We start from the raw sequence: 27457 nt of genomic DNA, 5'->3' as shown, positions 1-27457 counted from the left end.
GACAATTGGCAACGGAGCACATCCGAGCACTGATACCTGCCCATGTCTCAGAGACCTGACCCCCAGGGGACTCAGACAGCAGCTCCCAACAGAGGCCATGCCATCTCTCACCCAGTCACCCACAACCACAGGCTCAGCCTCCAGGAGCCCTTCCCATCGGACAGCCCTCGGAGTACCAGCAGCCAGGAATCCCAATCCCCTGAGACTGCAGACACCATTCAGGACAGAGGCCCTGAGCCTCGACCAGCTCTGAGAACGCGCCGGGTCAGCATCCAGGAGCCCCTCCCATCCAGGAGCCCTCGGAGGGCCAGCATCCAGGAACCCCCTGAGACTGCAGACACCATTCAGGACAGTGGCCCTGAGCCTCGTCCAGCTCTGAGAATTCGCCGGGTCAGTATCCAGGAGCCCCTCCCATCGGGCAGCCCTCCGAGGGCCAGCGTCCAGGAGCCCCTCCCGTCGGGCAGCCCCCGGAGGGCCAGCGTCCAGGAGCCCCTTCCGTCAGGCAGCCCCTGGAGGGCCAGCGTCCAGGAGCCCCTCCCGTCAGACAGCTCTCGGAGGGCCAGCGTCCAGGAGCCCCTTCCGTCGGGCAGCCCTCGGAGGGCCAGCATCCGAGAGGATTACTTGGCTTTGCAAAGCCGCCGTTTCAGTCTGCAAACCTCCCCTTCGCTGGCCAGCGTGGACTCAGCCAGTTCCCACAACAATCTGACAATCCAGACAAGAAAACAGTGCCTGGCATTCCAGGCACGGTACAGCATCGACATTCCCCCATCCATTACCCACAGTCCCCAAAGCAGCATCAGCAACCTGGAGTCTGTGGTGATCTGGGGCTCCCAGGAGAGCCTCGGGGACAGGTCCCACAGCCTCCAGCCCGACCAGGACAGCCTGGAGGACAACCACAGCCTCACGGCAGCCATCTCGGTGGGCGACCCTTCTTCCCGGTGAGACGGTCGGGGCGGGGTGCGGGCGTGGGGCCGGGGGAGGGCTGGGCGAGGCGCTGATGCAGGCAGTCTGTCTCAGGGCTCACAAGGGCAGTGAGCAGCTGCTGTTGCCCGTCTGCTGGCGACTGCTGCACGACGCCAAGAGGATCACGCGCTACACCAGCCTGGTGCTGACACTGGCTGGCATCCTCACCATCACCCTTGTGTCTCTGGGCCAGCCCTGGATGCACTTCCAGGTGCCACTGGGACCCGCCAGGGAGCGGGAGAGCCCCCCACGCATCCTCATCAAAACCGTGCTCTTCGTGCAGTGCCCGGACAGCTCCTGCCTGCGCGAGTATGACCAGAATGCTTGTAAGGTCCCCCTCCTCCCATCCCCGGGAGGTCCTCCCCGCCCTCCACCGACAAGGTCTGCAGACCCCCAACGTCAATGGCCTGCCCACCCGCGAGGCCGTGGGGCAGTGGGGAAGGCGGGTGACCGGGCCCCCACCCTGCAACCTCTGCCTCTCTCATAGACTTGCTGGACCTGGCCTGGACCTTCTTTGTTTTCTCCAGCATCTGCGGCGTCTATGTCTTCTTCACGCTCATCAGCACCATCTTCTTCAGCACCTCCAACGTGCCCGTGCTCGACTTCTCCATCTTCCTCAGCAGCATCCTGACAGGTGCCACGCCAGAGACTCTGCCCTCGGGAACCACAGGGCCGGGGCAGGGGGCCCTCACCCAGGGCCCCGCAGACCCCTGGCCAATCTCCAACTCCAACCCTTGTCACCCTCACCCACTGCCCCCACCACCTGCAACCCTCCCTCTCGGAACCAACACCCACCCTGTGCCCAGCTGCACCCTCGCCCGCCTCCAATACCCCCATGTCGGCCTGCACCTCCATCCTCGCCACTCACACTCCGACTTCCAACACCGTTCCCACGCCCCACCCTGCAGCTTGGCTCACACCGCACCCATCTGCTCGCCCGCAGGTGGGGGTTCACACTCCCACCCTGTGGAGCCGCAGAAGACCTCCTCCGTCGGCGCTCCGTGGGCACACGTGCTTCCGGGTCGTCTCTCCACCCCAGCCCAGGTCTCTTGAGACAAAGCATACTGACTGGGATGGCCTAGTTTCCCACCTGCACACTCAATCCTTACTGTTAGCTGTGCTTTCGGAGGGTGAGGGCGAGGCCCTCTGACTTCCTGAGCCTTTGTGACGGATATTTATCCAGCTGGCCTAGTAGCTCTGCCTAAGAACTGAGACGGCAGACACCACGTGGGTTTGGGGATGATTTTGTTTTATAAGATTAATTTATTTTCATTGGAAAGTCAGATTTACAGAGAGAAGAAGAGATAGGAAGTTCTTCCATCCACTGGTTCACTCCCCAAGTGGCCAATCCGAAGCCAGGAGCCTCTTCTGGGTCTCCCACACGGGTGCAGCTGCTTTCCCAGGCCACAAGCAGGGAGCTGGATGGGAAGCAGGGCTGCTGGGACATAAACTGGCACCTATAGGGGATCCCGACGCGAGTACTTTAGCCACTAGGCCACTGTACCAGGCCCACCACGTTGTTTTTAAAACCAGTTAACACAGAAGCCCTCAAAATGCAGACCCGACATGATAAACAGGGACACAGGAGTCGGCCTCAGGAGCTGGTGGTCCCCTGACTGGCGCTCTGTGAAGGACAGGCTGAGACCCAGTGACTGCTCAGCTGTAGGGCCTAGGTGAGGGCCTAGGTGAGGGCCTAGGTGAGGGCCTAGGGTGGGAGCTATGGGGCGACCTAACCCCTGGCCCCCTGCAGCGACCAGCATGGTGCTGGGGGTGCTGTTCTACCTGCTGCAGGCGGGCCAGTTCCTGCAGGAAGGCATGACCTACAGGCTGGGCGTCAGCTTCTACATGACCTGGGCCGGAGCCGCCTTCTTCCTGTTGGCCGGTCAGAGTCGGGCGGGGCTAGGCGGGGCCTGGATGGTGGGCGGGGCCTGAGTGGGTGGGCAGGGCCAGGCGAAGAGGGGTGCCGGACTCGGGGTTTAGGTTAGGCTGGGCTTTAGTGGGACCGGGATCTGGTGAGAATGGGCGGGGCCCGGGCGAGCGGGCGTGGCCTGGGTGGGCGTGGCTGCGGGCCAGGTGAGGCTTGGTTTGCATGGAGAGCTGGGGCTGGGGGTTGCAGAGCTGCGTCTCACCCTCCCCGCTCTTCCTCGCTAGGTCTCCTGTCCTACTTGAACTACATGAATTTCTGGTTCATTCTGGTACTCGAGGGCAATTGGACTTAGCCCTCCGTGGGCCCCGCGCCAAGCACCTGCCAGTCCTGCTTCTTTGTCTGTCGCCGCATTCCAGAGGAATAATCAGTATTTTAAATTACGACGTTGGACGCACTCTGTGGGGCCGCCAGCCTCCAGCTCGGTGCAGCAGGCGGAGAGGGACGGGAAGGGTTCAGAGGCGAAGAGCCGGGGCTCCCGCTCTCCCCTAGGCGCGGGGAGCTTCCTCCTTGCCCCCGCAACCCTGAGTAACGTCCCTTCCCCAGGAACGCGCCACACCGCCTCCCTCTCCCCAGGGACCCACAGCTCCCAGACAGGACCGCGGACCACACGGAGAACTCGGCTCTCTGGGGAGAATGACCCAGAACACCAAAGGGTGGGGGGCGCCGGCTCCTGGAGGAACTGAAGATGCCGATTCCAAAGCGAGAGGAACGGGAAGATTCCGAAACCCGAAAGCCAAGCACGTGCTTGGAAAGGACCCAGACCCGCGGGCTCCCCTTTTATAGGCTTTGGGCGTGGCCTAACCAAAGGGGCGGGGTCGGGCGGGACTTCGGCGCACGTGGCGGTCATCTAGGAAGTGTCATGGCGTCTGGTGCATGACGGGAAGTGCGGCGCGCAGTGCATGACGGGGAGAACCGCGCCGAGTGCGGCGCCATGTTTGCACTCGCAGCTGCTCCCTGCCCAAGCCGCCGGTTGGGGACCTGGCCCCGCGGCCGCCCCGGCCTCCCCGTCCGTCTCGGCCCGGGCTCACCCTCCGCCCCGGGCTGGCGCGGCGCCTTCCAGCGTCCGGCCCCGCCGTCCCGACCCGCCGCACGGCACCACCTGGCCTTCCAGCTCTTTCTCTCTCGCCCCGCCTCCTCCGGGGTCCTTTCTCGTCCCGGCTGGTCCGGAGTGCTGCCCTCATACTTGCCTGATGCCAGTGACAAAGCAGAAGTGCTGGATAACTCTTAAATATATATATATTTTTTCGCCTGGAGAGAGATATTTCCTCACCTATTCGGGAAGATTCTAGGAAAAAGGCAGGCCTCGCCGCCTGCAGGCTCCGAAGCTGCGTTTGCGCACAGGCGCGCGTCCTGGAGGCCCCCCGGGGCCGCGCGCCCGCCCTATTAAAGGGGAGCGGGTTGCGACGTGCGGCCGCCTTTCGGGGTTCGCTGCCTCTGGGGAGGCTCGTGTGGCGCGAGGTGAGGCGGCCGTGTGGCCGTGGCCGCGGACGCGGGGCTCGGCGCTGGCGCTTCCCCTCCCGCCGCGGCGGGCCTGGCTGGGTGGCGTCATCTTGGTGATAAGTGGGGTGCAGCGCCCGGTGCTGGGGGACCCAGGCGGGACGGGGACCCTTGCAGGGCGGGTTTGGCTGCGTCCGCTCAGCCTTACGGCCCTTGGGTCAGCGCGGGCCCGAAGCGCCTCCCGTGCCGGCTCACGGGGCCGAGGGACTCCGCTCCTGGCTGGCGGAGCGTGCAGCTCCCCCCAACACAGCAGCAGGTGCAGAAGTGGGGCGGGGGTCCCCGCGAAGCGAGGCTCGGGGCTCCCGTGATGGCCAGCACTGGGCTCTGACCACCCCTGAAGACGCAGTGCGCCCCGGGACCTTTGACACCCGGGGGTCTGAGGAGTCTCGAGCTCGGGGTACTGGGGCCCTGCTCGTCCCCCAAGTCCTTCCCGCGTTGCAGGTCAGCTGTGCGGGCAGGCCTGCGCACCTCCAGCGGGCACGCCACAGGGGCTGCCGAATGTTCTAGAGCGTGGAGGGGGCAGGAGCCGCGTGGCTCGGGGTGACACCCCTGCAGGCTGGGCGGTCCCCATGTGGCCAGCACTGGGCGCCGGCCATCCCGGGGTAGGGAAGGACACCCCTGGCTACCTTGCACCTCACTGACCCCCCTCTCCTGCCAACAGGTGATGCCAGTGGACGCCAGAGCCGCCTGTGCCATGCCAGGTGAGACCACGGGACTCGTTGGGCTAGCCACAGTCAGGGCACCTGCCTGGCCATGCCTGGGGACCCCATGATGCCCAGCACTGGGCTCCGACCCCTCCTGAGGACGCTGTGCTCCCTGGGCCTTTGACACCCAGGGGTTCTGAGGGCCCCACTCCCCAGGGTGCAGGGTGGGGGTGGCCCTTCCTGCACCTCACGCCTTCTCTCTGCCCGCAGCTCCCTGTTCCCTGCCGTGGACGGCCATGGCCACCAGATGGACCTGGAGGACAGGCGTTTGCACGAGTCCCCATCAACTTCATGAAGACTCGGTCCCCTAGCCTGGGGGGCTGGTCCCCGACACCAGCTTCCACATCCCAGGAAATCCTGAGCAGCCCTCACAGGGTCAGCGCTGACCTCGGGGCCCAGCCCAGACCTGGGGGGCTCCCCTGCGTGTCAGGCAGCCGCTGCCACTCCGGCCGGGCCTGTGGGAGGAGCTGCCTGGGCTGCCCTCATGTCCATCCGCTGCAGGACACCATGGAGGGATGTCCTTGCCTGCGTGGCCACAGGAGCCCAAGGGGCCATTTCTATGATTCACAGCCTTGGGAATGTTCTGGAAAATTCTGAATGCATAAACGTGTTCCAAGACTGCTGTCTGTCTTTGCTTGTCTCCCCACTCCTGCCGTTCCGCCTGGGGAGGGGCAGTCAGGGGTCCTGGTCGGGGTTGGACACATCCCGGACCTCAAGTCCAGGCAGGGGGATTTGCCCACAGCCCAGTGTGGGTACCAACAATCGGGAATCTTTGGAACCCTTAGGCGAGGCCATCCCACTTGCTGAAGTGATTGAAGAGGGGGGAGCCACGGGTGCGCAGCCCCCCAAGACTGGTCTAACATCCCCCACCACCACGCTCCAGCTGGAGCTTCCTCTGGGACCTGGGCATGCTGCCCGCCCTCTGCTGTAGCCTCCTCCCAGCCATGTGGCCAAGTCCCTGACCATCAGTGGTGTGTGTCCTCTGTTGCCCCTTCCCCACACCAAAATGTGAACCTGACCTCTGACCCCAGCCTGAGGAGCCCCTGGCCATGCGTGTCCTCGGGACCACAAGCACATTCCCCGACCCCAGTGAACCACAGGAGCCATGGCAGCGGGGGTGGGAGCACACGTGTTGGGTTCCAGTGTCAGCTAAGGGGGAGGGGCGCCCTGGTTTCCCAGCTCACACGGCCCCCCCCCAGGCCCGCAGGCAGGCCGGTCTCCGGGCCAGCAGGGCCATCCCCAAGCTGAGCACTGCCAGCAGGGCCACGGCTCCAGCCAGCAGGGGCACCGCGGTGGCTGCGGGAGGAACACGGGGGCTGTGAGTCTGCCGGCCTGGGCTCCCCGGGCTCCCACCCCCAGCGCACAAGGCCGTCACCTGGGGAGGTGGCGGGTTCATAGACGCCGTAGCAGGGGATGCCCTGCGCTGGGGGCCGAGCCGGGGCCGTCAGGTGGCGGAAGCGGCCCAGTGGGCAGGAAGCGGGGCACCCGGGGAGGCTGAGGGACAGGGGCGCACGGGCAGAGTCGTTGCGGTAGAAGAGGGAGATGGTGACGTTCCTGCAGGGGAGAGGAGAGACCGGGTCCTCCTCACTGGCCTGTCGCAGCCAGCCAGTGCCACCGCCCCCGTCACGCCCCGGCGGCTGGCCACGCCGGCCTCACCCTCCGTCGGTGTCCGGGTCCCTGAGGTGTCTCCGAAACTCGAAGCCCAAGCAGGCGGCATAGGGTGGCGTGTGGCCGTCGTAGAGGCCCAGGGCTCCCTGGAGGGCCAGCAGGGTGCTGTCGTGCTGCAGGCACGGGAGGACCGGGCGTTGGGACAGCTGAGCCCCCCCCCCCAGGCCCTCAGCTCCAACCAGACCCCTCCGCCCGCTGCAGCCTGGGTCAGCTGGCTGCTCAGCCGTGTCCTGGCACGATGGGGCTTGGGAACACAGCGCTCGCCCCAAGTCCGCCGTCACCCCTTTAGCGCCTCCCCAGGACTCACAGCCGAGTACATCACCATCTTGAGCGGCAGTCCCAGGCGCTGGGCCCGGGAGAAGTTGGCCAGGATGGCGTCCAGCAGGATCCCTGAGATCAGAGACCTGCGCTCAGAACATCTCCCCATCTCGCTCCCAGGCGCCCCTTCGCCCTCCCCGCCCCGCACCAAGGCTCCCGGGCCTACTGGCCCTGCACCTCACCCCCACTCAGCTGGGCCTTCTCCGCCGCCTTGGGTGGGCCCACGTGGGCGCCAATGTCCAGGGCCGAGATCTGGGCGAGCGTCCGCAGGACGTGAGGGGACGCCCAGGACGGGAGCTGCAGGCCGTGGGCTCTCTGCCAAGAGGGGTCAGAGAGGCTATTACCGTGAGCCCATAGCTGGGGTCCTGCCCTGGTACCCAGGGCCTCAGAAGTCCCGGGGTGCGCACGCAGGGCGCCCTCTTGCCCGTGAGTTAGATCTGCTCCAGGTCTTCCCTCCACCCCCGTGGGGAAGACGAGGAAACCGAGGCACGGGGGGGGGGGGGAGGCACCTGGCAGATGAGGGTGTCCAGAACCTTCCACGCCCTGCGGAGCGGTTCCCCAACCAGTGCCAGCCCGGTGAAGTTCTCCAGACGTGCCAGGAAATCCTGGGGTGGGAGGGAAGGGTGTGCCGCGTGAGCCTTGGGGGTCTCCGCGCTGACTCGTGCTCTCCCGCACCGGCCCCGCTCACCGTCCAGCCCTCCAGGGCTTCTTGGTATTCGGGGGCCTCGGTGGACTCGCGCAGCAGCTCGTGGTACCGCGGACAGCTCCGCATGGGGAACCTCAGCAGCTGGGTAACAGCGAAGCTCAGGGTCCCCGCCGCCGCCCCTCGTGCCATCCACGTCCCACGGCCCCTGCACTCAACCCGCAACCCCCGCATCCCCACACCCCTCGCGCCCTGCGCCTCCTGCACTCAGCCCGCATTCCCACGCCCCCCTCGCGCCCTGCGCCCCCTGCACTCAGCCCGCGCCCCGTGCGCCCTGCGCCCCTGGCATCCGCGTACCCCGTGCGCCCTGCACCCTCTGCACTCAGCCAGCGTCCCCCGCGCCCAGCCCCGGGCAGCCCCCTGACCTTGTCCTCGCCCACGGGCACCGTGTGCACCGGGATGGGCCTCCAGTCGGCCTCGGCGCGTCCCGGCGCCGCCTCTGGGAACAGTCCGGCCAGGTTGGCCTGGGCGCTCTCCAAGGTGCGGTCGAAGTCAGTGCTGCGAACATACACCTGCGCGGGGTGGGACGGTGGGGAGAGCGCGCGTGGGGGTCACGCGAGGCGTGGGAGGGGCAGGTTCATCCGTCAGAGATCAAAGGTCAGAGCCCAGTGGCAGGAGGTAGAGGGTGCGGGTCACGGCTGGACTAAGGGGCGCTCAGCTGAGTCAGGGAGGGTCAGAATGGGGGAAGGTGGAGAGGTCAAGGTCAAACACGGGTCAGAGTTCATACAGGTTTGTCAGAGAGGAGCGTTCAGGAGAACTGATCCCAACTGGGGAACGTTAGCGGAAATGAAAGATCAGCACTGATGAAGGTCAGAGGTCAAAGGTTGCAAGTCAGGAAGGCAGTTGAATCAACAGCAGAGAATCCTTGGAGTCCCGGGGTCAGAGGTGACGGAGTCTGCGTGAAGCCCAGGAGGCTCAGATCCAGTGGAGGTCAGCAAATAAAGGTCAGGGGTCAAAGCATGACTCAGCCTGCAGTGAGGTCGGAGATTATAAAGTAAGGTGAAGGTTTGGTTGGCAGAGGTCAGACACCAGAGGCCGAGACAGTGTTGGGGTAGGTGGGGGTCAAGGGTGAGAGGTCAACATGCAGTACCTCCTCCCGCCGGAACTCGGGGCTCAGGAAGGCCTTGTAGCGCCTCCTCAGGAATCGGCCCAGCTCCAGCTGCTGGCGGACGCCCTCCTGGGGACAGAGCGAGCTTCAGCAGCTGCCCTCCCCCCATATCCGTGCCCGCACCCCTGCTGCTCACCCCGGTCAGCTGGCCCAGGCCACGGGGCCACAGGGCGGAGACCACATCCTTGTGGGGGTCCGTGGGGTAAGAGGCCAGGGGGGCCCGGTCGCCATGGCGGAACACCTGGGGGACGGGAACGAGTCAGGGCCACGCTGGAGGACAGGTGCAGGGTGGGGCCGGGATGCAGAGAGGGTGACAGGGGTGGGGGGTGCTCACCACGGCCACGAACACCAGGGGTCCTTCCGGCAGGGCCAGGGGTGGCAGCAGCAGCAACAGCAGCGGCAGGAGCGGCCCGGTGGGGTGGCCCCCAAGCCCTGGCCCGGCCATGTCCACACAGCCAGACGCTGAGCTCAGCCGTGTCTGTACGGCAGCCCCACCCACTCATTACCCGGGGGCCTCCTGCCTCCCGAGGGGCAGGCCCCAGCCCGCCCTGGGCACCACCAGCTGCCTGGGGTAGCCAGGCCGCTGGCAGCCCGGGATTTTCCGTGGGCCACCTCGGGGGGCACCACGGTGCAGACAGAAACCAAGGTATGGTGTGACTTGCAGAGGACGTTTCCAATCAAGCCAGATGCCACTCACCCAACACCCATAGCCTGTCTCTTTTCCCCACCCTCAACCCCTCAAGCCGCCTAGAGCCAGCAGGGCCCCCAGGACACAAACACCCAGGCCCTGGGGCCAGACAGAACCAGCAACACTGTGGGCTGAGGGACCCATCCACGGCGCTGGCTTCCCCAGGATGGGAGGACGGGCCGTGGCAAGGCAAGGTCCCTCCTGCCTCTGTGTCGGGTGGGCGTCTCTCGGGGGTCCCCCAAGGCTGTCACCTGACTTCCCTTGTTCTCTGGGTCCCTGTCTTGGTGTGTTCCAAGAAACAGGAAGATGGGACCAAGACAGACCAAAGAAGCCACCCTGCACTCCAGCCATCAGACACCTTCCTTGAGTAAACTATTAGCACTGATTGATAGATGTCTATTTATTGGGGAAGGCCAAGGGACAAACAGAAGTCTTCCCTCTGCCAGTTGGCTCCTCAGGTTGGAGCTAGGAGCTCCACTGGGGTCTCCCTCATGGCCGGCAGGGGTTACGCATCATCAGCTGCTTTCTGGAAGCTGGATGGGAACGAAACCAGGCAGCGGGACGCCCACCCTGTGTCCTCATAAAAGGGCCGCTTAAAAGGCCACACACCCATTAATACAAGAAGCCATCTCCTTCCCAGTAGCAATGGTGGGTGTGTGCTGACTGCTTGTACCTGGTCATACCCTGGCCATCGCAGCCACCACCGCAGGGGACCTGGCTAACGGCAGGCACCCCCACGCTCATCGCCAACCCCAGATCCTTTTCTCCATGTTTCCAAGGCAATTCAGCATGAGTGCCCGGCCAGCAGGTGCCCAGAGCCGGGTGTCCACTGCAGCCACATCCCCCAAGCTGCCATGGAGAACTCTGACAGTCAAAGGGGCACCTGCTGTGACCGCCCGACCCCCAGGCTGACACCCAGCTAGGCAGGGCAGGTGACCAGCAGGGAGGTCGGGCCACAGAGGGTGGAATGACCTCAGGCTGGGGGATGGAGGTGAGGGGACAGCAGCTGCCCCTGTTTCCTTGACAACCTGAAGTCAACTCTTCAGGCAGGCATCGCTGGCCGTCTGGCGAGGACACCACCCTCTGTGTTGGCGTGCCTGGGCTCTGATGCCGATCCCAGCTTCTGTTCTCACACACCCGCGGGTGGCTCAGTGGGTGACACCTCTGCTACTGCCCCACAGAAACCCAGGCCCTCCCCTCCCAGGTCCCCCACTCAGAATGCCCTCCCCAGGTCGCCATGGCTACCATTCTGGTCTCCCTGACAGCCCCTCCCCATTCCACCAGCTCCTACCCTCTGAGGCCCAGGAAGAGAGAGAGGAGAGAGGAAGAGAGGAGAGAGGGAGAGAGGAGAGGCAGAACAAACACCCACTAAGCACCCATGGCTATGAACTTTCAAGAAGTGAGGAGGGGGTCTCCCCAGCGCGGGGGTGGGGCGGGCAGCGTCGGGGGAGGGTCCTAAACTCCGGCCCCTCCGGCCCCTCCGGCCCCAGAACGTGACCCTGGCCATGGCGGTCTTCAGCATCCTGGCCTCCATCTACTTCTTCAACAAGGTGAGCAGTAAGGCGGCGGGGCAGGTGGTCATCACTCAGCTCTCTCTTTCTCGATCTTTCTATCCATGCCTGTCTCTCCTTGCGCAGGCTCAGCACTAAGAAGGCCCAGAATGCAGCGGCCCCACCTCCACTTGATCCATAGCTCCCACTCTGACCCCAAATAAATGTGACTGAAGCAGCATACATGGCCCCAGCTGGCTCACCCTGCACAGCCATGGCCAGGCATCCCAGCTGAGGGAGGATGGACTGCGGCAAGACCCCTGGGTGTGAGGGAGGAGGGGCTGGGCTGGACCCCTGGGTGTGAGGGAGGAGGGGCTGGACCCCTGGGTGTGAGGGAGGAGGGTGTGGGCTGGACCCCTGGGTGTGAGGGAGGAGGGGCTGGACCCCTGGGTGTGAGGCAGGAGGGTGTGGGCTGGACCCCTGGGTGTGAGAGAGGAGGGCTGGGCTGGGCCCTTAGGTGTGAGGGAGGAGGGGCTGGAGCCCTGGGTGTGAGGGAGGAGGGTCTGGGCTGGAGCCCTGGGTGTGAGGGAGGAGGGTCTGGGCTGGACCCCTGGGTGTGAGGGAGGAGGGGCTGGGCTGGACCCCTGGGTGTGAGGGAGGAGGGGCTGGACCCCTGGGTGTGAGGGAGGAGGGGCTAGGATCCAGACTCAGCTGTGAAGGTTGGGGCCCAGCATCCATTTGTTTTTAAGATGTATGTATACTTGAAAGGAGCTACAGCGACAAGAGAGCTTCCTTCCACTGGTTCCCTCTCTCAATGGCCACAATGGTGAGTTGGCCAGGTCAGATGGTGCAGGAGCCCAAGCACTTGGGCTGTCCTTCACTGCTTCCCCAGCTGTGTTAGCAGGTAGATTGCTCAGCAGTGGAGCAGCTGGAACTCCAATGGATGCTCTGGTCACGGGATGCCAGCGTGGTAGGTAGGGGTCCAACGTGGTGCACCACAGCTCAACCCACCTCTGGGTTTTGGCGACATCTGTGGGTAACGCTCCAGGAGAGGATGGGGAGTCGCCTCTGGGTGAGAGAGCAAAGCCCTTCGACCCGCTCCTGCGTCTCACTCTGAGCCCTGGTTGCCTCCTTCCTTTGGCGAAGGTGGAAATCTGGGCCCCGAGGAGCAGCCAGGGATGGTCGCCCGAGTCCTTTGCCCCCAGACCCCTCTCCGTGCCCTGCCTCTCCGCCGCTCCAGCGGGGCAGCCTCTCCTAGCCTGTTTTCTGCAGCGCTTAGAAGTCTTCCTCTCTGAGCTCAATATCTGCAAAGGTGGGACTCCTCGGTTAGCAGGTGAGCACTCGTGCGACCTGGAGAAGGGCGCCCAGCTGCAAGCCCACGTCCGGCCACACGGTGGCGGTGCGGGACCGCCTTTCCCAGGCGGTCAGCCGAGTGGACAGCCCAGTGGACCCCATCCTGGGGCGAGGGGCGCAGCGCGAGGTCCCCAGTGCTTCCCGCCTCTCCTCCAGCTTCCCCTCTCTGCTCCAGTCCTCTGACCTCCCCTGCCTGCTCACACCTACTCCACCACCACACCGTGGCCCCCCAGGACCCCCAAGGCAGGGTTTAGGGGGCAGTCCTGACAACCTCCACCGCCCTCCCTGCACCTCTCTGTCCATTTCCATTTTGTCCTATCACCTCGCCCTGCCAGGGGTGGGGCAGGTGGAGACTGGTGTGTGTGTGTGTGTGTGTGTGCACGCTCGCTATGTCGGCAGATGCGCCAGGAATGAAACCAGCATGAAGCCGCTGCAAAACTACAAACCCAGCCAAGATTCCGTCTTCAGCCATGCCACCCAGAGACGCCCGCGGCGAGCTGGGGGCTCAGTGGACAACGGCGACCGCCGCCAAACCTGGTGGGCACTGGAGACTGCTGGATGGCCGATCCCTCTGCTTTAAAGGAGATGAAAATACATACTTGCTACAGATTTTTCGTTTTTGATTTGAAATGCAGCGTCACAGAGGGGAGGAGAGCCAGATCTCCCAGCGCTGGCCACACAGCCACACGGCAGGAGCCAGGAGCCTCTTCCAGGCCTCCCGTGTGTGTGCAGGAGCCCACGCACTTGGTCCATCCTCTGCTGCTTTCCCAGGCCACAATGGAAGCTGCGTGGGAAGGGAGTGGAGCAGCCGGGACACGAACCGGTGCCCACAGGGATGCTGGCACTGCAGTGGCCGGCATTCGGGGACCCCCTCCCCCAAGCCCATGGGAATCCTAATAATTTTTTGAGATTTATTTTTATTTGAAAGTCAGATATACAGAGAGAAGTGCACCTATGTGTCTGAGACGGACCACGTGGCTGCCGACTTTCCCACACACGCACGCGTGACCAGATACACTTCCCAACGTCCCTCGTGGCAAGACCCTCCGCCCCACCAATGCCTCGTGGGGGAAGGGGTGCCGCTGCGGGACAGCCCTGCCTGCTGGGAAATGTGGCTCTGGGGGTGCAAGCCGCTTGGTCTCTGGGGATCCCTTGATCGCAAACCAAGCCGAGGCCTTCCTGGGTTCCAGGTTCTGGGCTCCAGGGCGAGCCAGGTCGTGCTGGCCGGCCCCGTGAGCAAGGGGAGGCGGCCGGTGGCCGCTGCTGCCCCGTCCCATGCACGCTGCCCCAGGGGCGCCTCGGAGGGACCAGGGCCAGCCTGGGTCCTGGGGTCGGGGAACGGGCCGCGCTAGACGGGGAACTCGCAGACGAAGTAGAGGCGGCGCTCGCAGTCGTGGTCCCACCACGAGCCGTCGTCCGAGGCCTGCGCCACGCAGTTCTCCAGCGCGCCGCCATTGGGCTGGCTGGGGCTGAGCGGGTGCGGCGAGGGGCTGGGGGCGCGGTGCCAGGCGAAGAAGGACACGCGCTGGCCGTTCTCGAACAGGTAGAGGCCCTCGGCGCGCCGGTCGTGCACCCCGAGCCACACGGGCCAGTTGTAGGGCGCCAGCGCCGCCCGCAGGTAGCTGGTCAGCGCCTCCATCTGCTGCCGGTCCGCCGGCTGCGCCAGGCTTCCGCCCCGAGCCACGCAGCGCGCCTGCGCCGCCGCCTGCGCCTCGAAGTCGCGCGAGAGCAGGAAGCACTTGTGGCCCACGCGCCGTCCCTTCAGGCAGCCTGTGGGCGGGTCCAGGTTGGAAGGAGGCGGGGTCAGACTCCTCCCGGGGGCGGGGCCTTTGTGCTGAGGGCGGGGCCGCTGGGGTGGGTGGGGCCTCCGTGCTGGGGCGAGGGCGGGGGCTTAGCGATGGGCTGGGGCTGGGAGAGGGCGGGGTCTTTGCGCGGGGCGTGGCCTTTGTGTTGAGGGCGGGGCCTCAGATGTGGGGGCGGGAGAGGGCGGGGCCACGGCCTAACCGGACACACTGGGTCCTCCCGGCCCAGAATTGGGGCTCCCCCCAGGGGAGTGGGCCTGCTTTCGGGGAGCCTCCCCTTCTGCTAGCATAGCCGGCCTCCAGGGGAACTTCGTCCTCCCCACACACTCACACATATACACACACACACACGCCCCGTCCCCCACGAGGCCCTCGTGTCCCCCACCTTCCAGACGGCCACGCTCGCGCCCGGCCCGGCCCTGCTCCTCCTGCAGGGCTTGCACGGCCTCGCGGGTGTCATCCGCCGCCTTCCGCAGCTGCCGCAGCCCCTGGGTTAGCTCCACGACGCGGGTGTCCAGCGCGTGCAGGCGGACGTGCAGCTGGTGCAGGCCTGCGTCCAAGCCGGCCAGGCGGCCCACTGTGGAGGGACAGGGCGTGCTGCTGGAAGACCTGGGGGACCTGAGGGACCTGGGGGACCTGGGGGACCTGAGAGACCTGGGGGACCTGGGGGAATGGGGGACCTGGAAGACCTGGGGGACCTGAGGGACCTGGGGGAATGGGGGACCTGGGGGAATGGGGGGCGCCGGGGCCCCTCCGAGGCAAGGCTGGGGCGTCGGGGCATGGCTTGTTACTCACAGATATAAGTGACCACGTCCTCCTGGGTAGGAGATGGGCTGGGGCTGGGGGAGGGGGCTGGTGTTGTGGTCGCTGCCTTCCCCTTGGGCTCTCCCTGCTCTTCCTCGGGCCCCCAGAGTCCTTCATCCAGGATGATTCCGGTGAAATTCTCTTCGCCCATATCGGAGGGCAGCCCCAGAGCCTCCTGCAGATGCTGGAAGGGTGAGGGGTAGCAGAGGAGTGGTCAGGGCCAGCCTGTCTCCTCCCCCCACCCCCTTCCTCCCCAGCTTGCCCACCTAGAACACCCCAGCCTCCCAGTCCCCTCTGTCTCTGAACCCACTCACCCTGGGCCCTCCCACCCACTTCCCCACCCTGGTTCCCTCTCCCCCCACCCCAGCATACCCACCTCTCACCTTTAGCATCAAAACCTCCCTGTCCCGTTCCTCCTCCACGGCCCCTCCCCAGCCCCCGGCCCACTCCCTCTCAGCTCCCTGAGCCCCCTGGCCAAAGCCCAGGAGCTGGGGGACCACCAGGGCCCCCAACAGCCAGGCTGCCTGCATCAGGCTGGACTCCCAGGGTACCGAGATGTGGGGGAGTCGTTGGGGCCTCTCTGAGTGCCCCCGGCCTTGGGGCAGTCACTAGCCACCCGTCTGCCCTGGCTGGCTCCTCCGACTGTGTGTGTGTGTCTCTCCCCGCCCCACTTGGCTCCCAGGAGGCCCTGCTTCTGTGGCCGGAAAACTCCAACTTTCCAAAGCCTGGGTCCCGCCTTGCCACTCCTCCCCACCCCCAAAGTCCTCCTGTTAACTGCTTCCCTGCGCGCTCATGTCCAGCCTGAACCCAGCTCTTCCTCCTGCCTGCCACAGAGCTCACAAGACCAGAAAGGAGTCCCCTCCTACCGCCCCCCCACCCGGGCAAACCTGACTCCCTAAGGGAACCCCAGCGCTGCCCTCCAGGGGCACACAGGGCCCTGGTGGGATGCTGGGGCTTGGCCCCGCTCACTCTGGGGTGGGGGAGGAGACAGCAGTCTGAGGGTCTCCCAGGGTTACTATTATCCTTGACCACTGGAAGCCCACACGCCCGGAGAGGACCATTCTCAGGCGCCTGGCCCCGGAGGGTGTGTGTTTATTGGGGACACACACACACACACACACAGCCTGAGAGGAGTGCAGCGGGTGGCAGCCACCTCGGCCCGCCCGGCCTGGACCTGCCGTCCTTCCTCCCTGCCTTCCCCCTCCTTTCCCCGGAGCCCCTCAGATCCGGCAGCTTGCCTCCGCCAGAGAAGGCCTTCCAAACCATAAATCAGATGCCGTAGCTCCCCCACCTTCGCACCACAAGCAGGAGGGGAGCCAGGCTGCTGCATGAGGCTGCCAGCACAGCCTGCCGGGTGGGGGGCTGGGCCAGAAGCCCCCTGCACCCCTGCACCCCTGCACCCCCTCTGCCCCCGCCCCAGCCTGTCTGTGGCGCTGCTTGTTTGCCGTTCTGCTCCTCAGTACCCTGAAGCCAGCCTTCTTTTCCTCCTGCTAAAAAGATTTCCCCCCCACCCCTCTGCAGGCCCTCCACAATCACCTCAAATTGGATCTCGTCCCACAAGTTATGCTTTTTTTTTTTTTGCTTTCTTAATTGTAATGTATTTATTTGAAAGGCAGAGTGAAAAAAACTAAATGGCCACGCTGGCTGAGGCTGGCCAGACTAAAAGCAGAGCCTGGAGCTCTAGCCAGGTCTCCCACGCAGGTGCAGGGGCCCAAGCCCGTGAGCAGGGAGACGGACGGACAGCTGAGACCCGAACCGGGGCCTCACGACATGGAATTACATCATCACAGGCTGTAGCTTAAAGCAATGTACCACCACGCCGCCCCCGTACGAGTTACTCCATTAAAACACTCCATTTTGCACTGGTGTGTGTCCCGGCACCCCTGCTTCCCATCCAGCTCCCTGCTTGTGGCCTGGGAAAACAGTCGAGGACGGCCCAAAACCTCGGGACCCTGCACCTGTGTGGGAGACCTGGAAGAGGCTCCTGGTTCCTGGCTTCAGATTAGCTCAGCTTCAGCCATTGCGGTCACTTGGGGAGTGAACCAGTGGACAGAAGATCTTCCTCTCTGTCTCTCCTTGTCTCTGTGAAATTTGATTTTCCAATAAAGTCGGACATACAGAGAGGAGGAAAGACAGAGAGGAAGATCTTCCTCTGATGATTCGCCCATGTGGGATACCAACACGTGCAAGGCAAAGACTTTAGCCACTAGGCCACTGCACCGGGCCCTATAAATCTTTTTTTTTTTTTTTTTCAAACAAAATGTTTTAAAACACTCCATTTTATCTTCCATATGCTCAAGACAGGCACCATTTTGTCTGTTTACATGCACCAGCTACCGATGAAGATGGGAACTCTATTTAATTTTTATTGGAAAGTCAGATATACAGAGAGGAAGATCTTCCATCTGCTGGTTCATTCCTCAAGTGGCCACAATGGCTGGAGCTGAGCTGATCCGAAGCCAGGAGCCAGGAGCCTCTTCTGGGTCTCCCACGCGGGTACAGGGTCCCAAGGCTTTGGGCCGTCCTCGACTGCTTTCCCAGGCCACAGGCAGGGAGCTGGATGGGAAGTGGAGCAGCCGGGACATGAACTGGCGCCCATGTGGGATCCCAGCGTGTGCACGGCGAGGAGTTTAGCTGCTAGAGTACCGCACTCGGCCCAGGGATTCTATTTTTTTTTTTTTAAGATTTATTTCTTTATTTTAAAGGCAGAATTACAGAGACTCAGATGTTCCATCCATTGGTTCACTCCCCCAGGTGGCCAAGCCTGGGCCAGGCTCAACGCGGGAGTCTGGAGCTCCATCAGGGGCGCCTGTGTGGACACAGGGACTCAAGCATTTGGTCTGCGCTCCACTACTTTCCCATGCGCATGAGCTGAACCAGAAGTGGAACAGCCTAGACTCGAACTGGTGTCCATATAGGATGCCGGCACCAGAAGCAGCGGCTTAATCTTCTTACCTAGATGAAGAAGCAGCTAATGCATAGTAGGTGCTCAACCAATCAAGTCAGGAGGGAGGTGACCAACAGGCCCTGGGGCTGAGCCCAGGGAACCCCAGGGGAGACAGCAAAGCCTGAGGCAGGGGAGCAGCAGGGCACACCGCCGTGCCACTCCTCCAGCAGGCTGGTGAGTCACTCAGCCTGGCCGGCTGGCCGCTGCTGCCAACAGACGTAGGGCTCAGGGGAGCCAGCGATTGAGGGGGGCCCACTCCTCCTAGGAAGGCTACAGGAAGCAGCCCTGCGGGAGGTCCCCAGCGCAGTGGCAGCTGGCCAGGGCTTCCTGCTGCAACTCAGAGCAGGGCACACGTCCTGGGGGAGCCCAAGGCATCCGGACAGCCTTCCAAGAAAGTCCAGATGGGGGCGGGGAGAGGGAAGGCTGTCAGGGCCTGGGTGCTGTCTGTCTGTCTGTCTCAGGTGCCTCCCTCTACTGCGGGGCTGCAGCCCCCTCACCCAGGGCCAGAAGCTGGCATAGGGCAGGAGGGGGCCCTGCAGAAGTGTGACTGGCTGCCGGAAGTGCCAGCAGCACCAGCAGATGCTCCCTGCCTAGGGCCCAGCTGTTCCCCACCTGGGCTGCTGGCTGCTGGAGGCAGACTCCCATACCTCCCCCTGTAGCCCAGACTGGGCAGCCACCGGCTCCAAGCTCCCACTCAGCCTGCAGCTGGAGGTGAACCCACACCTGCCCCCTGCAGGAGCCCTTGCCCAGCTGGCGGCTCTGCAGGTGCTGCCAGTCGGCAGAAGCCAGCTTCAGGGGACACTGCTGCCCCAGCGCTCAGTGGGTGTGTCTTGGACACGGGCTGCATGCACACGCGTGTGGGCACACATGCACAGGGCACACACGTGTGCTGAGGACCCAGGGAAATGGCTGGTGAGAGCTGGGCTCCCTGCACGGGGTCCTTGCAGCCAGGCGACCTCGCACTGCCAGTCACCCAGCTTCTCTGTGCCTCAGCTTTCCCCTCTGGAAAATGGCCATGGTGTGTGTGGGTGCATGGGGTGTGGCCTGGAGGGCGAGTCCCTGCAAGTGTTCGAGGGGGCCAGGGAGGCAGGCACTCACCCCCCACCCCGGAGGTCCCGGCGTGTAGGTGAGGGTGGCGGGAATGACATGGGTGCAGCCGGGCATGCGTGCATGTGGGGGCATGGCCCTGGGTGGTGGGCCAGCTGGTAGCTGCACCTGTGTGGGGGGAGTGGGCGCCTGTTGGAGGTGTCCACATGCGTCTGCCCCGTGCCCGTGGGGAGGGAGGGGAGAGAGAGGGAGTTTGGGGGGTGATAGCACAGGACCGCACCACCTTCACTGTCCCATTTGGGGGTGTCGTCTAGCCACATCTATTTCCAGGAGCCCCCAACGGTGTGTGAAGGGGGCAGGGCGCACCTGGGAGGGCGCGTCCTGGGTGGTATTGGGGTTCTACGCTTAGGGGCAGAACCCCATAGTTAGGGGGTACCGGGGCCAGAGTGGGTGGAGTCAGGTTTGGGGACCCGGCGGTGGGGGAGGGAGGGGCGGAGCCGGCGGTGCGGAGGGGGGGATGGGCGAGGTTTGGGGGCGCGGGGAGGGGCGATGTCTCCTCTGCCGACTCCCGGAGGGAGGGGAGAGGGCGGAGGGAGGGGAGGGAAGGAGAGAGGGAGGGAGAGAGAGACAGGGTGAGGGAGAGACAGCGAGAGCGCGAGAGCGAGCAGGGTGGCAGAGGAGGCGCGGAGCGGGCGGCGGCGGCGGCCCGAGGACGAGGAGGAGGAGGAAGAGCCGGCGGAGACGCGGCGCCCGGAGCCGGCCCGACCGAGCCGGGGGCGGCCGAGGAGGGGCGCGGCGGCCGCGGCGCAAGGGGGGCGCTCTGCGGATGGCCCGGCCCGGCCCGCGGGGGGGGTGAGGTCCTCGGGCCCCCCGCCCTCCCCCCCGGCCCTCGCCCGCCCCCTCCCCGGGCCCGCTCGCCCTCCGGGGCGGTGGGGCATGGCCTGAGGGTCCCCCCGGCTCCGGGGGGGAGGGGGGTGGGGGGAGGGGGGAGGGGCCGCGGGCGCCGCCGACCGGGACTCAGCAGCCCCGCCAGGCAGGTAAGGGGGACCGGGGAGCCAGGGGGGGCAGGGGGTTTGGGGGCGCTGCGGCGGGAGAGGGGGCAGGGGCGCCCGGGATGTCCTTGGCCCCGCGCCGGGGCTCGGGGCCTGGGTGTGCGGTGTGGGGTGTATGTGATGGGGAGGGGGGAGAGCTGCGGGTGTAGAGGGAGCGTTGCTCCGAGCGACGCCGAATTGGGTTACGCCCCAGTCCCCGGTGCCCCGTCCCAGATCGCAGCCTGGAGGGGCGCTGCGCCCCCCACCCCCACCCCCAGCCCCAGCACGAGCCCTCTGCGGACGCTCGGAAGCCTAGGACCGGGTCGCGGTGCCCGCCTCCTGGCGGCGCCCGGCCACTCCCCCGCCTCGCCCACCCGGGCGGAGCTGGGCCCTGCCCCCTCCAGGTCACCCCGCTTCCCTTCCCAGCCCCTCGGCCCGCCAGGGGCGCAGGCCGCGGGGCTCCTGAGCCGCCTGCCACTCCCGCACCTCCGGCCCCGCGCGTCTCGCGTGCCTGCCGCGGCTGCCGGCGCGCCCCCTCGGCTGCCTCCCCCAGGCCCGCTCCGGGGCCCCCTCCCCTCCCGCGGTGCGGGGCGCTTCCCTCTCCCGTGGCGTCCCCGCCCCAGCCCGGCCTCTCCCCGCCTCCATTCATGCTCCCGGGAGGGGTCCCTCCACCTGCGCCCGGCCACGCCGGCCGCCCCCCGGCCCCCGCAGGCGCGCGGGGCACCCTGGCACCGCGGGCGCACCCCCCGCGCCTCCTCGCCCGTCGCGGTACCAGCTGCGTGCCAGCTATTCTTAGCCGCCGAACGTTTGATTCATGCCGCCCCGGCGGAGCGCGCCTCTCCCTCCCGCGGCCCGAGGGGGAGGGGCGCCGCGGCCGGGGCGGGAATGGGGGGCTGGGGCCGCGGTCAGCCAGGGTCGGCCGAGGGGGGAGTGGCCGCGGGGCGGCTGGCCCCGCTGGGCAAGCGGCGTGCGGGACAGGGCGCGGGCGGGGTCTCGGGCGGCACCAGGTGGGGAGGGGACTGGGCTCGGCGCTGCGGCCACGCGTGAGCTGGTGGCTGGCTGTTGGCTCGCCCACGGCCCTGCCAATTCTCCTCCCCCCCCCACTTCCCGCACACATTTGGTCTCTCCCTTCCCCATCCCTCTCCCTCAACCCGTCCCCACTCCCCCAAAGTGAACAGTCCCCTCCAGTCCCCTCTGCTGCTTCCCATCTCCATGGCAACGGTGCGGGAGCTGGGCCTGGCATGTGGGGGGGGACCAGACCACACATTCTGGTTTCCGGTGCTCTGTGTATATGGGGGGGTGGGCAGGGAATGGGGGGAGAGACAGCAAGAAGGCAGACCCCCGAACACACCCTCAGAAGCCATGGCAGGGGTCCACCTGAGGGCTGAGGCCCCCAGCATCTGGCCCACCCCCAGCATCTGACCCACCCCCAGCCCTTCCCTTACTTCCTACCCTCTGCCCCACCCCCAAATCTGCCTCTGAACTGAACCACGGGAGGACCAAGCCTCGCCACAGCAGGGCACCCTGAATGGCCACCCACAGAGCAGCACAGCCACTGAAGCCCCCTGCACACCTCCCTGCCACCTGTCCTCACCACACTCTGTGGGGATGCCCTGAGGCGTCCCCCTGGCCACTCTGTGAGCTGCTGGGGACACCCCCAACTTAGCAGCCCCCCTCCCGCTGTCTCCCCTGTGCCCACGTGCTCAGCCACCAGCCGGGACTGGCCACACCTCCACATCTCCCCCTTACTACGCTGCTGCCTCCAGGCTTCCCCGGAAGCAGGCGCCAGGCCGGGGGCCAGGAGGGCAGAGCGCCCAGGGGCGGGCCGGCCGCGGTCCACCTGGCTGCCCTCCGCTAATTTTAGCCCCGACCACGTTTCTTCTGTGGCCTCGCAAAGTGGGCCAGGAGCTCCCGCGGTGATTCTTGGGTTTCTGGGACACACGGCCACGCTGGGTCAGCGGCAAAATGGGGCGCAGGGGGGCCCCCCTGAGCAGGGCCAAGGGCAGGGAAAGGAGACAGGTGTGTGTGGGTGTGTGTGGAGGGGTGGGGGCTGTTTCCTGTCCACTGCAGCCAGGGAGGGAAGGCTGCCCCTGACCGCCAGGCCTCTGAGGGTGCTCCCCCGACTGACGGCCGCCCTTGGGTGCCCCATCCCTCCTCAGCCGCCTGTGATGCTGCCGTCCCCCAGCGCCCCGTGGCCCCACGATGACCCACAGCCCCGCCACAAGCGAGGACGAGGAAGGTCACAGCGCCAGCGAGTGTCCCGACGGGGGCTCCGAATCACACAGCTCCCCAGACGGGCCAGGGCGAGGTCCCCGCGGGTCCCAGGCCCGGGGCAGCAGCGGCACACCTGGTAGCTTGGCCTCGGCTCGGGGCCTTCAGGGTCGCTCCATGTCTGTCCCCAACGACGCCCACTTCAGCATGATGGTGTTCAGGATCGGCATTCCGGACCTGCACCAGACGGTGAGCCCAGAGCCCCTCCCAACACACACACACCGGCCTCCACCCTGGCCCGCCCGACTCACCTGAGGGCTGCTCCCCGGCCCCTCGCCCGCAGAAATGCCTGCGCTTCAACCCGGACGCTACCATCTGGACAGCCAAGCAGCAGGTGCTCTGTGCGCTGAGCGAGAGCCTCCAGGACGTGCTCAACTACGGCCTCTTCCAGCCGGCCACGTCGGGCCGCGACGCCAACTTCCTGGAGGAGGAGAGGCTGCTGCGCGAGTACCCCCAGTCCTTTGAGAAGGGGGTGCCCTACCTGGAGGTGAGGCCCACAGCCCGTCCTCCCCTGTCCAGGGCTCACCGCGGCCCCATGGCCAGTCACCCTGCCTCTGTCCAGCGGCATGGCCCAGGCATGGCACCAGGCCAACCCCACACCCACCACCGGAAGCGACTCTGACCCTTCCCACTGCCCCCCAGGGTTCCTGGTTCTGACCCCCCCCCCCCGCTTTGTGTCTCCTCCCACCCCAACCCCTGGCCTCAGTTTCGGTACAAGACTCGAGTGTACAAGCAGACCAACCTGGATGAGAAGCAGCTGGCCAAGTTGCACACCAAGGTGAGGGCCCTACGCACGCTCCCCAGCGCCACCAGGGCCCTCGGTCCCTCAGCTGCACCCTCGCCCGGGCCCTGCCCGTCCCTCCGCCTGTGTACCTGAGGCTCCTTCTCTGCCACAACAGTGGGCCTTCGGCTCTGGCCTCCCGTTCCTGCCCTAAGCCCAAAGACCTCATCCCTGGGCAGCCTGCACCTGCCCAGCCTGCGGGTGGGCTGAGTCTCCCAGCCGAACCTGTGCGAGTGTTCTTGACCTCTGGGCCTCCCCTTGAGAACTGGGAGTCAGTCAAAGAGGTTCCTTGGGCCGAGTCTCCCTTCTCTGCTGCCTTCTCTCCCCACCACACTGCCACACGTGCCGCGTGGCCAGTCCTGGCTGAGTCATGCGGGTGTGAAACACACGCCTCCTCTCCCTCCGCCCCCACCCCACCAGGATCATACAGCAAAGGGGCTGTATGTAGCTGTCTTTAGCAAGCTTGCTATGGGTGACCAGGGGGCCACGCTGGCCCCGGTACCTGGGGTGGCGTCTGCATGAACCCCGCTGCTCCTGGCCACGGTCTCCTGAGCCCTCTGGCTTGCTGCGCCCTAGCCCCTTCACCCCTGTCTTCTCTGTCTCTCTCTGTACATGGTTTAGACGGGGTTGAAGAAGTTCCTAGAATATGTGCAGCTTGGGACATCCGACAAGGTGGCAAGGCTGTTGGACAAGGGGCTGGACCCCAATTACCATGACTCGGACTCAGGAGGTAGGGGGAGCGGCCTGCAGACCCAGGGAGCAGCTGCTTCCAGATGCGTCCCACCCCTGCCCCGTGTCCTTTGCCATAGCAAGGTCACAGGGTCTGGGGTCGTGGCAGGTGTGGGTCCTGGGACTTGAAGGACCTGGTGGATCACTTGCGTTTCCCATCCCCAGAGACTCCCTTGACACTGGCGGCCCAGACTGAAGGTTCTGTGGAGGTGATTCGAACTCTGTGCCTGGGCGGGGCGCACATCGACTTCCGGGCCCGGGATGGCATGACAGCGCTGCACAAGGCCGCATGTGCCCGCCACTGCCTGGCGCTCACGGTGAGGCTGCCAGGCGCCACCCACCTCCACATCCTCCTTTCCCTCCCTCCCTGAGGCTTAGTTCTTCATCCAGCCCAGTTCCCCCGTTTCTGCTCCAGCAGCACTGCCCCCTGGTGTCCAGCTGACCCCACAGCAGGCACGTGGGCTCAGGCGGAACCTGGGACTCTAAGCCAACTGCCCCTCGACCCTTGTCCAACCTGGTGGCCATGGGTTCCATGGTGCTGTGAAAACCCCCAAAGATGGAAGCTTCCTATCTCCGGGCTGGCAGGTGCATGCACTGGGGCTGGCAGCACATGTGGCCTCCAAGCTGGCCATACATTTGTAAGGCCACTGGGGACACTGACAGATGGCACTGGGCGTGCTCAGTGCTGCCCAGGGCTGGCCCTTGGATGGGGGCCCCTATCCTTGCCCCTTGAGCTTCCAGCCCCAGCGAGGCTGGGCCCCGACACACCGTCACCCAAGTGCCCTCTCTTGGGCTCCCTTCCCTGCCCTGTCTTCAGGTTTCTGTTCCTAACGTCAGCGGCAGGAGTACCTGCCTGCATCCACATGCCACTCTCAGGCTGGTCCCCCGCAGCCATCTGCAGGCTGGGCAGACTTTTCTGTGACTCATCCCAGGGCTCCATGGCGGTGGGGGTGGGCAGGGAGGCTGGGCAGGCGGTCAGAGCCGGAGAGCTCTCTGTAGCCCCTTGCCATAGCAGGGAGCTGAGGGCCCAGCACAAGGGCGCCCTGGAAAAGCAGGTGCCCATGGGCTGGCGAGGTCCCCGGGCAGCATTTAATGGCAGCATCCTCTCTTCCCACTCCTTCTCCTTCTGTCCCCCTGCGTACATCCTAGGCACTTCTGGACCTCGGGGGCTCCCCCAACTACAAGGACCGCCGGGGACTGACTCCTCTGTTCCACACGGCTATGGTTGGGGGGGACCCCCGCTGCTGCGAGCTGCTGCTGTACAACAGGGCCCAGCTGGGGGTGGCCGACGAGAATGGCTGGCAGGAGATCCACCAGGTACCCCGGCCTATCCGCACGGTGGGGCGGGGGGCAGCTGGGTCCCAAAGGTGGGGCATGGTGACGGTGGGGGGTGCAGACACAGGTGGGGGGCATGGGCTTCTTTGGGGCCTGCCTGGGCCTCTGAGTGATGGGTGTTTGGGCTGGTGCCTGCCCACCCCATCACCTCAAGAGCAGCAAACAGGGCCCCAAAGAGGAGGGGAAGAAGCAGCAGGGTGCTGCTTCCTGGGTGGCTGGGGGTGGACCTGGGCAGATGCCAGGGGGTGGCTGTGACGCAGCTCCTTCCCTCTGCCCCCAACAGGCCTGCCAGCACGGCCACTCCCAGCACCTGGAACACCTGCTATTCTATGGGGCGGAGCCTGGAGCCCAGAACGCCTCTGGGAACACAGCCTTGCACATTTGTGCCCTCTACAACAAGGTTGGCCCCCCAAACCCAGTCCGCGCCTGCTGCCCCACCCACACCACCCACTATCCATCCTAAAGCGCAGCCCGCGCCTGCTGCCCCTGCCCACCACCTACTGCCCATCCCAAAGCCCAGCTCACACCTGCCGCTCCACCCAACCCAAAGCCCAGCCCACGCCCACCACCCACTACCCAACCCAAAGCCCAGCCCATGCCTGCTGCCCCTGTCCACCACCCACTGCCCATTCCAAAGCCCAGCTCACACTTGCTGCCCCTGTCCACCACCCATTGCCTATCCCAAAGCCCAGCCCCACGCCCTCAGCCCATGCCCGCCCTCACTACCCACGCCCAACCGCCTGCCCTGCGCTAAGCGCCTGCTCTGACCCTTGCTTCTTCACTGCCCCGTTTTCCCTCCCTCCATCTCTCCTCCTTCCTCCCTTCATCCATCCTACAATCCCACAGATGCCCACTGAACCCCTTCCCTGGGGTGAGGCCCAGGGCTGGGTGCTGGGGCCCAAGGGTGAGCCAGGGTAGCCGCCATCCCTGCCCTTAGTGCAGAGCAGCCCCTGCCTGTGGGAACTCCCGTCCATTCAGGCAGCCATCAGCTGCGGCCACCGGGAAGAGAGAGGGCACAGCCCCTGAAAAGGACCAGAGCTGGGCAGGGCTTCCCCCATCAGCTGGCACTTTAGCCAGGAGCCTGAATGGGTGGCAAGCAGGGGTTCTCTAGGAGGCAGGGGTGGGCAGGAACAGGCAGGAGGGCTCTCCTGAGCCGCCGGAGCTGAGCCGTCGGCAGGGCCAGGACTTCTGTAACCCCTACAGTGGCAGGTGACCCCAACCTGGGTCTCCGTGCTGTGCCCTTGAAGGCTGCTCCAGGGACGCGTCAGCCGCCCTCTTCCCGGAAGGCCCCCTTCTGCCTCCTGGGAACTTGCAGTGCCAAGGAGCTGGCCGGGCGCCACGCGCGCCTGGTGGCAGCAAGCTCAGAGAGGCGCCCAGGGAGGGCTGGGTGCTGGCACCACCCACCCCAGCACTGCTGCTGCTGCCAGTCCCCAGAGAGTAGAAGCCCCAGACCTCACCGTTCAGGCCCTCACCACCCCACCCCACCAGGTTCATCCTCCTGCAGTGGGAGGTGGCCATGATGGCCATCTCTGCCATTGCCTTGGGCTGGGCAGGAGAAAGAGTCAGCATTGCTCACCTGAGCCGGAGACAGCCACAGGGCAGGCACCGTTGGTGTCCCCTCTCCCGGGATCTGTGAAATGAACAGAAGCAGAGTGCCTGCAGCAGGAAAGGCGTGTTCAACCTGCCCAGCACCCCCCACCTTCCACCAGCTCCTTGGCTACATTGTAATCTTTTTTGGTTTGGTTGTTTTTTTTTTTTTTTTTTTTTAAGATATGTTTATTTAGTTGAAAGGCCGAGGGACAGAGATCTGCCCTGTCCCACCTGGTTCACTCCCCAAGTGGCACAGCTCATCAGGGCAGGAGCCAGGAGCTTCCCTGGGGTCATGTGGCTGCAGGGCCAGGCACTGGCCTTGCTCCGCTGCCTTCCCAGGCACAGCAGCAGGGAGCTGGCTCGGTGCTTGTCTGTGCCTCTCGGTGGGTGCCCCCACGCCAGCCTTGTCCAGCTGCCCCGGGACGCGGAGTGGCAGGGTCAGCTCACCTCTCCTTCTGTCCATTCCTGACTTCCTGGCGCACCTGTCTTACTTGTAACAAAGCCAGGCCCATGTCCAGGCTGTGAGTGCCTCAAGGCTGGGGCGGGGGCGTCTTACAGACTCCTCTATACGGACACAGTAGGTAGGTCTGGATCCATCTTGTTGAAGGTATGGATGAGTGAATGAATGGCTGATCAGCTGTCCCTGGATTTCCACCAGGTACCTGAGCATGCACATTGAGCGGGTGCGTGCTGGCTTCAGC

General features: G+C 65.4%; 4 protein-coding genes, 1 long non-coding RNA gene and 2 other non-coding genes across 13 annotated transcripts in view; 5 read left to right on the top strand and 2 right to left on the bottom strand.

The window, feature by feature from the left end:
• Positions 1 to 42: 42 nt before the first annotated feature.
• LOC118760808 (uncharacterized) lies at positions 43 to 3264 on the top strand. The gene is made up of 5 exons (XM_058673948.1): positions 43 to 938; positions 1018 to 1289; positions 1451 to 1597; positions 2714 to 2845; positions 3115 to 3264. The coding sequence occupies exons 1-5, from the start codon at positions 43 to 45 to the stop codon at positions 3180 to 3182; spliced, it is 1515 nt and encodes a 504-aa protein (XP_058529931.1). The 3' UTR covers positions 3183 to 3264.
• A 1419-nt stretch (positions 3265 to 4683) lies between these two features.
• On the top strand, positions 4684 to 4774 carry LOC118760809 (small nucleolar RNA SNORD88). Its single transcript, XR_004996998.2, has one exon. It is a non-coding gene; the product is annotated as a small nucleolar RNA SNORD88 (small nucleolar RNA).
• Positions 4775 to 5147: 373 nt separating this feature from the next.
• Positions 5148 to 5238, top strand: LOC118760811 (small nucleolar RNA SNORD88). The gene has a single exon (XR_004996999.2). It is a non-coding gene; the product is annotated as a small nucleolar RNA SNORD88 (small nucleolar RNA).
• A 972-nt stretch (positions 5239 to 6210) lies between these two features.
• ACP4 (acid phosphatase 4) lies at positions 6211 to 9499 on the bottom strand. 2 transcript variants are annotated; one of them, XM_004597148.2, is made up of 11 exons: positions 9223 to 9499; positions 9025 to 9129; positions 8871 to 8957; positions 8146 to 8292; positions 7766 to 7864; positions 7587 to 7682; positions 7260 to 7392; positions 7067 to 7149; positions 6748 to 6872; positions 6467 to 6645; positions 6211 to 6387 (listed from the first exon to the last, which is right to left on the bottom strand). In XM_004597148.2, the coding sequence occupies exons 1-11, from the start codon at positions 9331 to 9333 to the stop codon at positions 6272 to 6274; spliced, it is 1281 nt and encodes a 426-aa protein (XP_004597205.2). In that variant the 5' UTR covers positions 9334 to 9499; the 3' UTR covers positions 6211 to 6271. The 2 variants fall into 2 exon arrangements, with proteins under 2 accessions (XP_004597205.2, XP_058530595.1); XM_058674612.1 differs by having other exon boundaries at positions 6211 to 6645.
• A 1397-nt stretch (positions 9500 to 10896) lies between these two features.
• LOC105942449 (uncharacterized) lies at positions 10897 to 11307 on the top strand. Its single transcript, XR_001168445.2, has 3 exons — positions 10897 to 10975; positions 11067 to 11126; positions 11214 to 11307. It is a non-coding gene; the product is annotated as an uncharacterized LOC105942449 (long non-coding RNA).
• A 2421-nt stretch (positions 11308 to 13728) lies between these two features.
• CLEC11A (C-type lectin domain containing 11A) lies at positions 13729 to 15704 on the bottom strand. The gene is made up of 4 exons (XM_004597149.2): positions 15409 to 15704; positions 15017 to 15209; positions 14607 to 14798; positions 13729 to 14189 (listed from the first exon to the last, which is right to left on the bottom strand). The coding sequence occupies exons 1-4, from the start codon at positions 15553 to 15555 to the stop codon at positions 13768 to 13770; spliced, it is 954 nt and encodes a 317-aa protein (XP_004597206.2). The 5' UTR covers positions 15556 to 15704; the 3' UTR covers positions 13729 to 13767.
• A 3973-nt stretch (positions 15705 to 19677) lies between these two features.
• The window catches only part of SHANK1 (SH3 and multiple ankyrin repeat domains 1), a 40208-nt gene continuing 32428 nt past the window's right edge, over positions 19678 to 27457 (top strand). For 4 of the 6 annotated variants that reach the window (XM_058674962.1, XM_058674959.1, XM_058674960.1 and 1 more), the window contains exons 1-8: positions 21701 to 22003; positions 22210 to 22510; positions 22605 to 22808; positions 23028 to 23099; positions 23724 to 23832; positions 23997 to 24148; positions 24981 to 25148; positions 25450 to 25566. In XM_058674962.1, coding sequence (XP_058530945.1) covers positions 22253 to 22510; positions 22605 to 22808; positions 23028 to 23099; positions 23724 to 23832; positions 23997 to 24148; positions 24981 to 25148; positions 25450 to 25566 — 1080 coding nt within the window. In that variant the 5' untranslated portion in view covers positions 21701 to 22003; positions 22210 to 22252. Of the gene's footprint in view, positions 20057 to 21700; positions 22070 to 22209; positions 22511 to 22604; positions 22809 to 23027; positions 23100 to 23723; positions 23833 to 23996; positions 24149 to 24980; positions 25149 to 25449; positions 25567 to 27457 lie in introns of those variants that run through there. The other 2 variants (XM_058674958.1, XM_058674957.1) reach the window with 2 other exon arrangements.

The sequence above is a fragment of the Ochotona princeps genome, chromosome 16 (assembly GCF_030435755.1).
Source record: "Ochotona princeps isolate mOchPri1 chromosome 16, mOchPri1.hap1, whole genome shotgun sequence".
Taxonomy (NCBI): domain Eukaryota; kingdom Metazoa; phylum Chordata; class Mammalia; order Lagomorpha; family Ochotonidae; genus Ochotona; species Ochotona princeps.
Note: the sequence above shows the minus strand (reverse complement) of the source record. Positions and strands in the feature narration are given on the sequence as shown.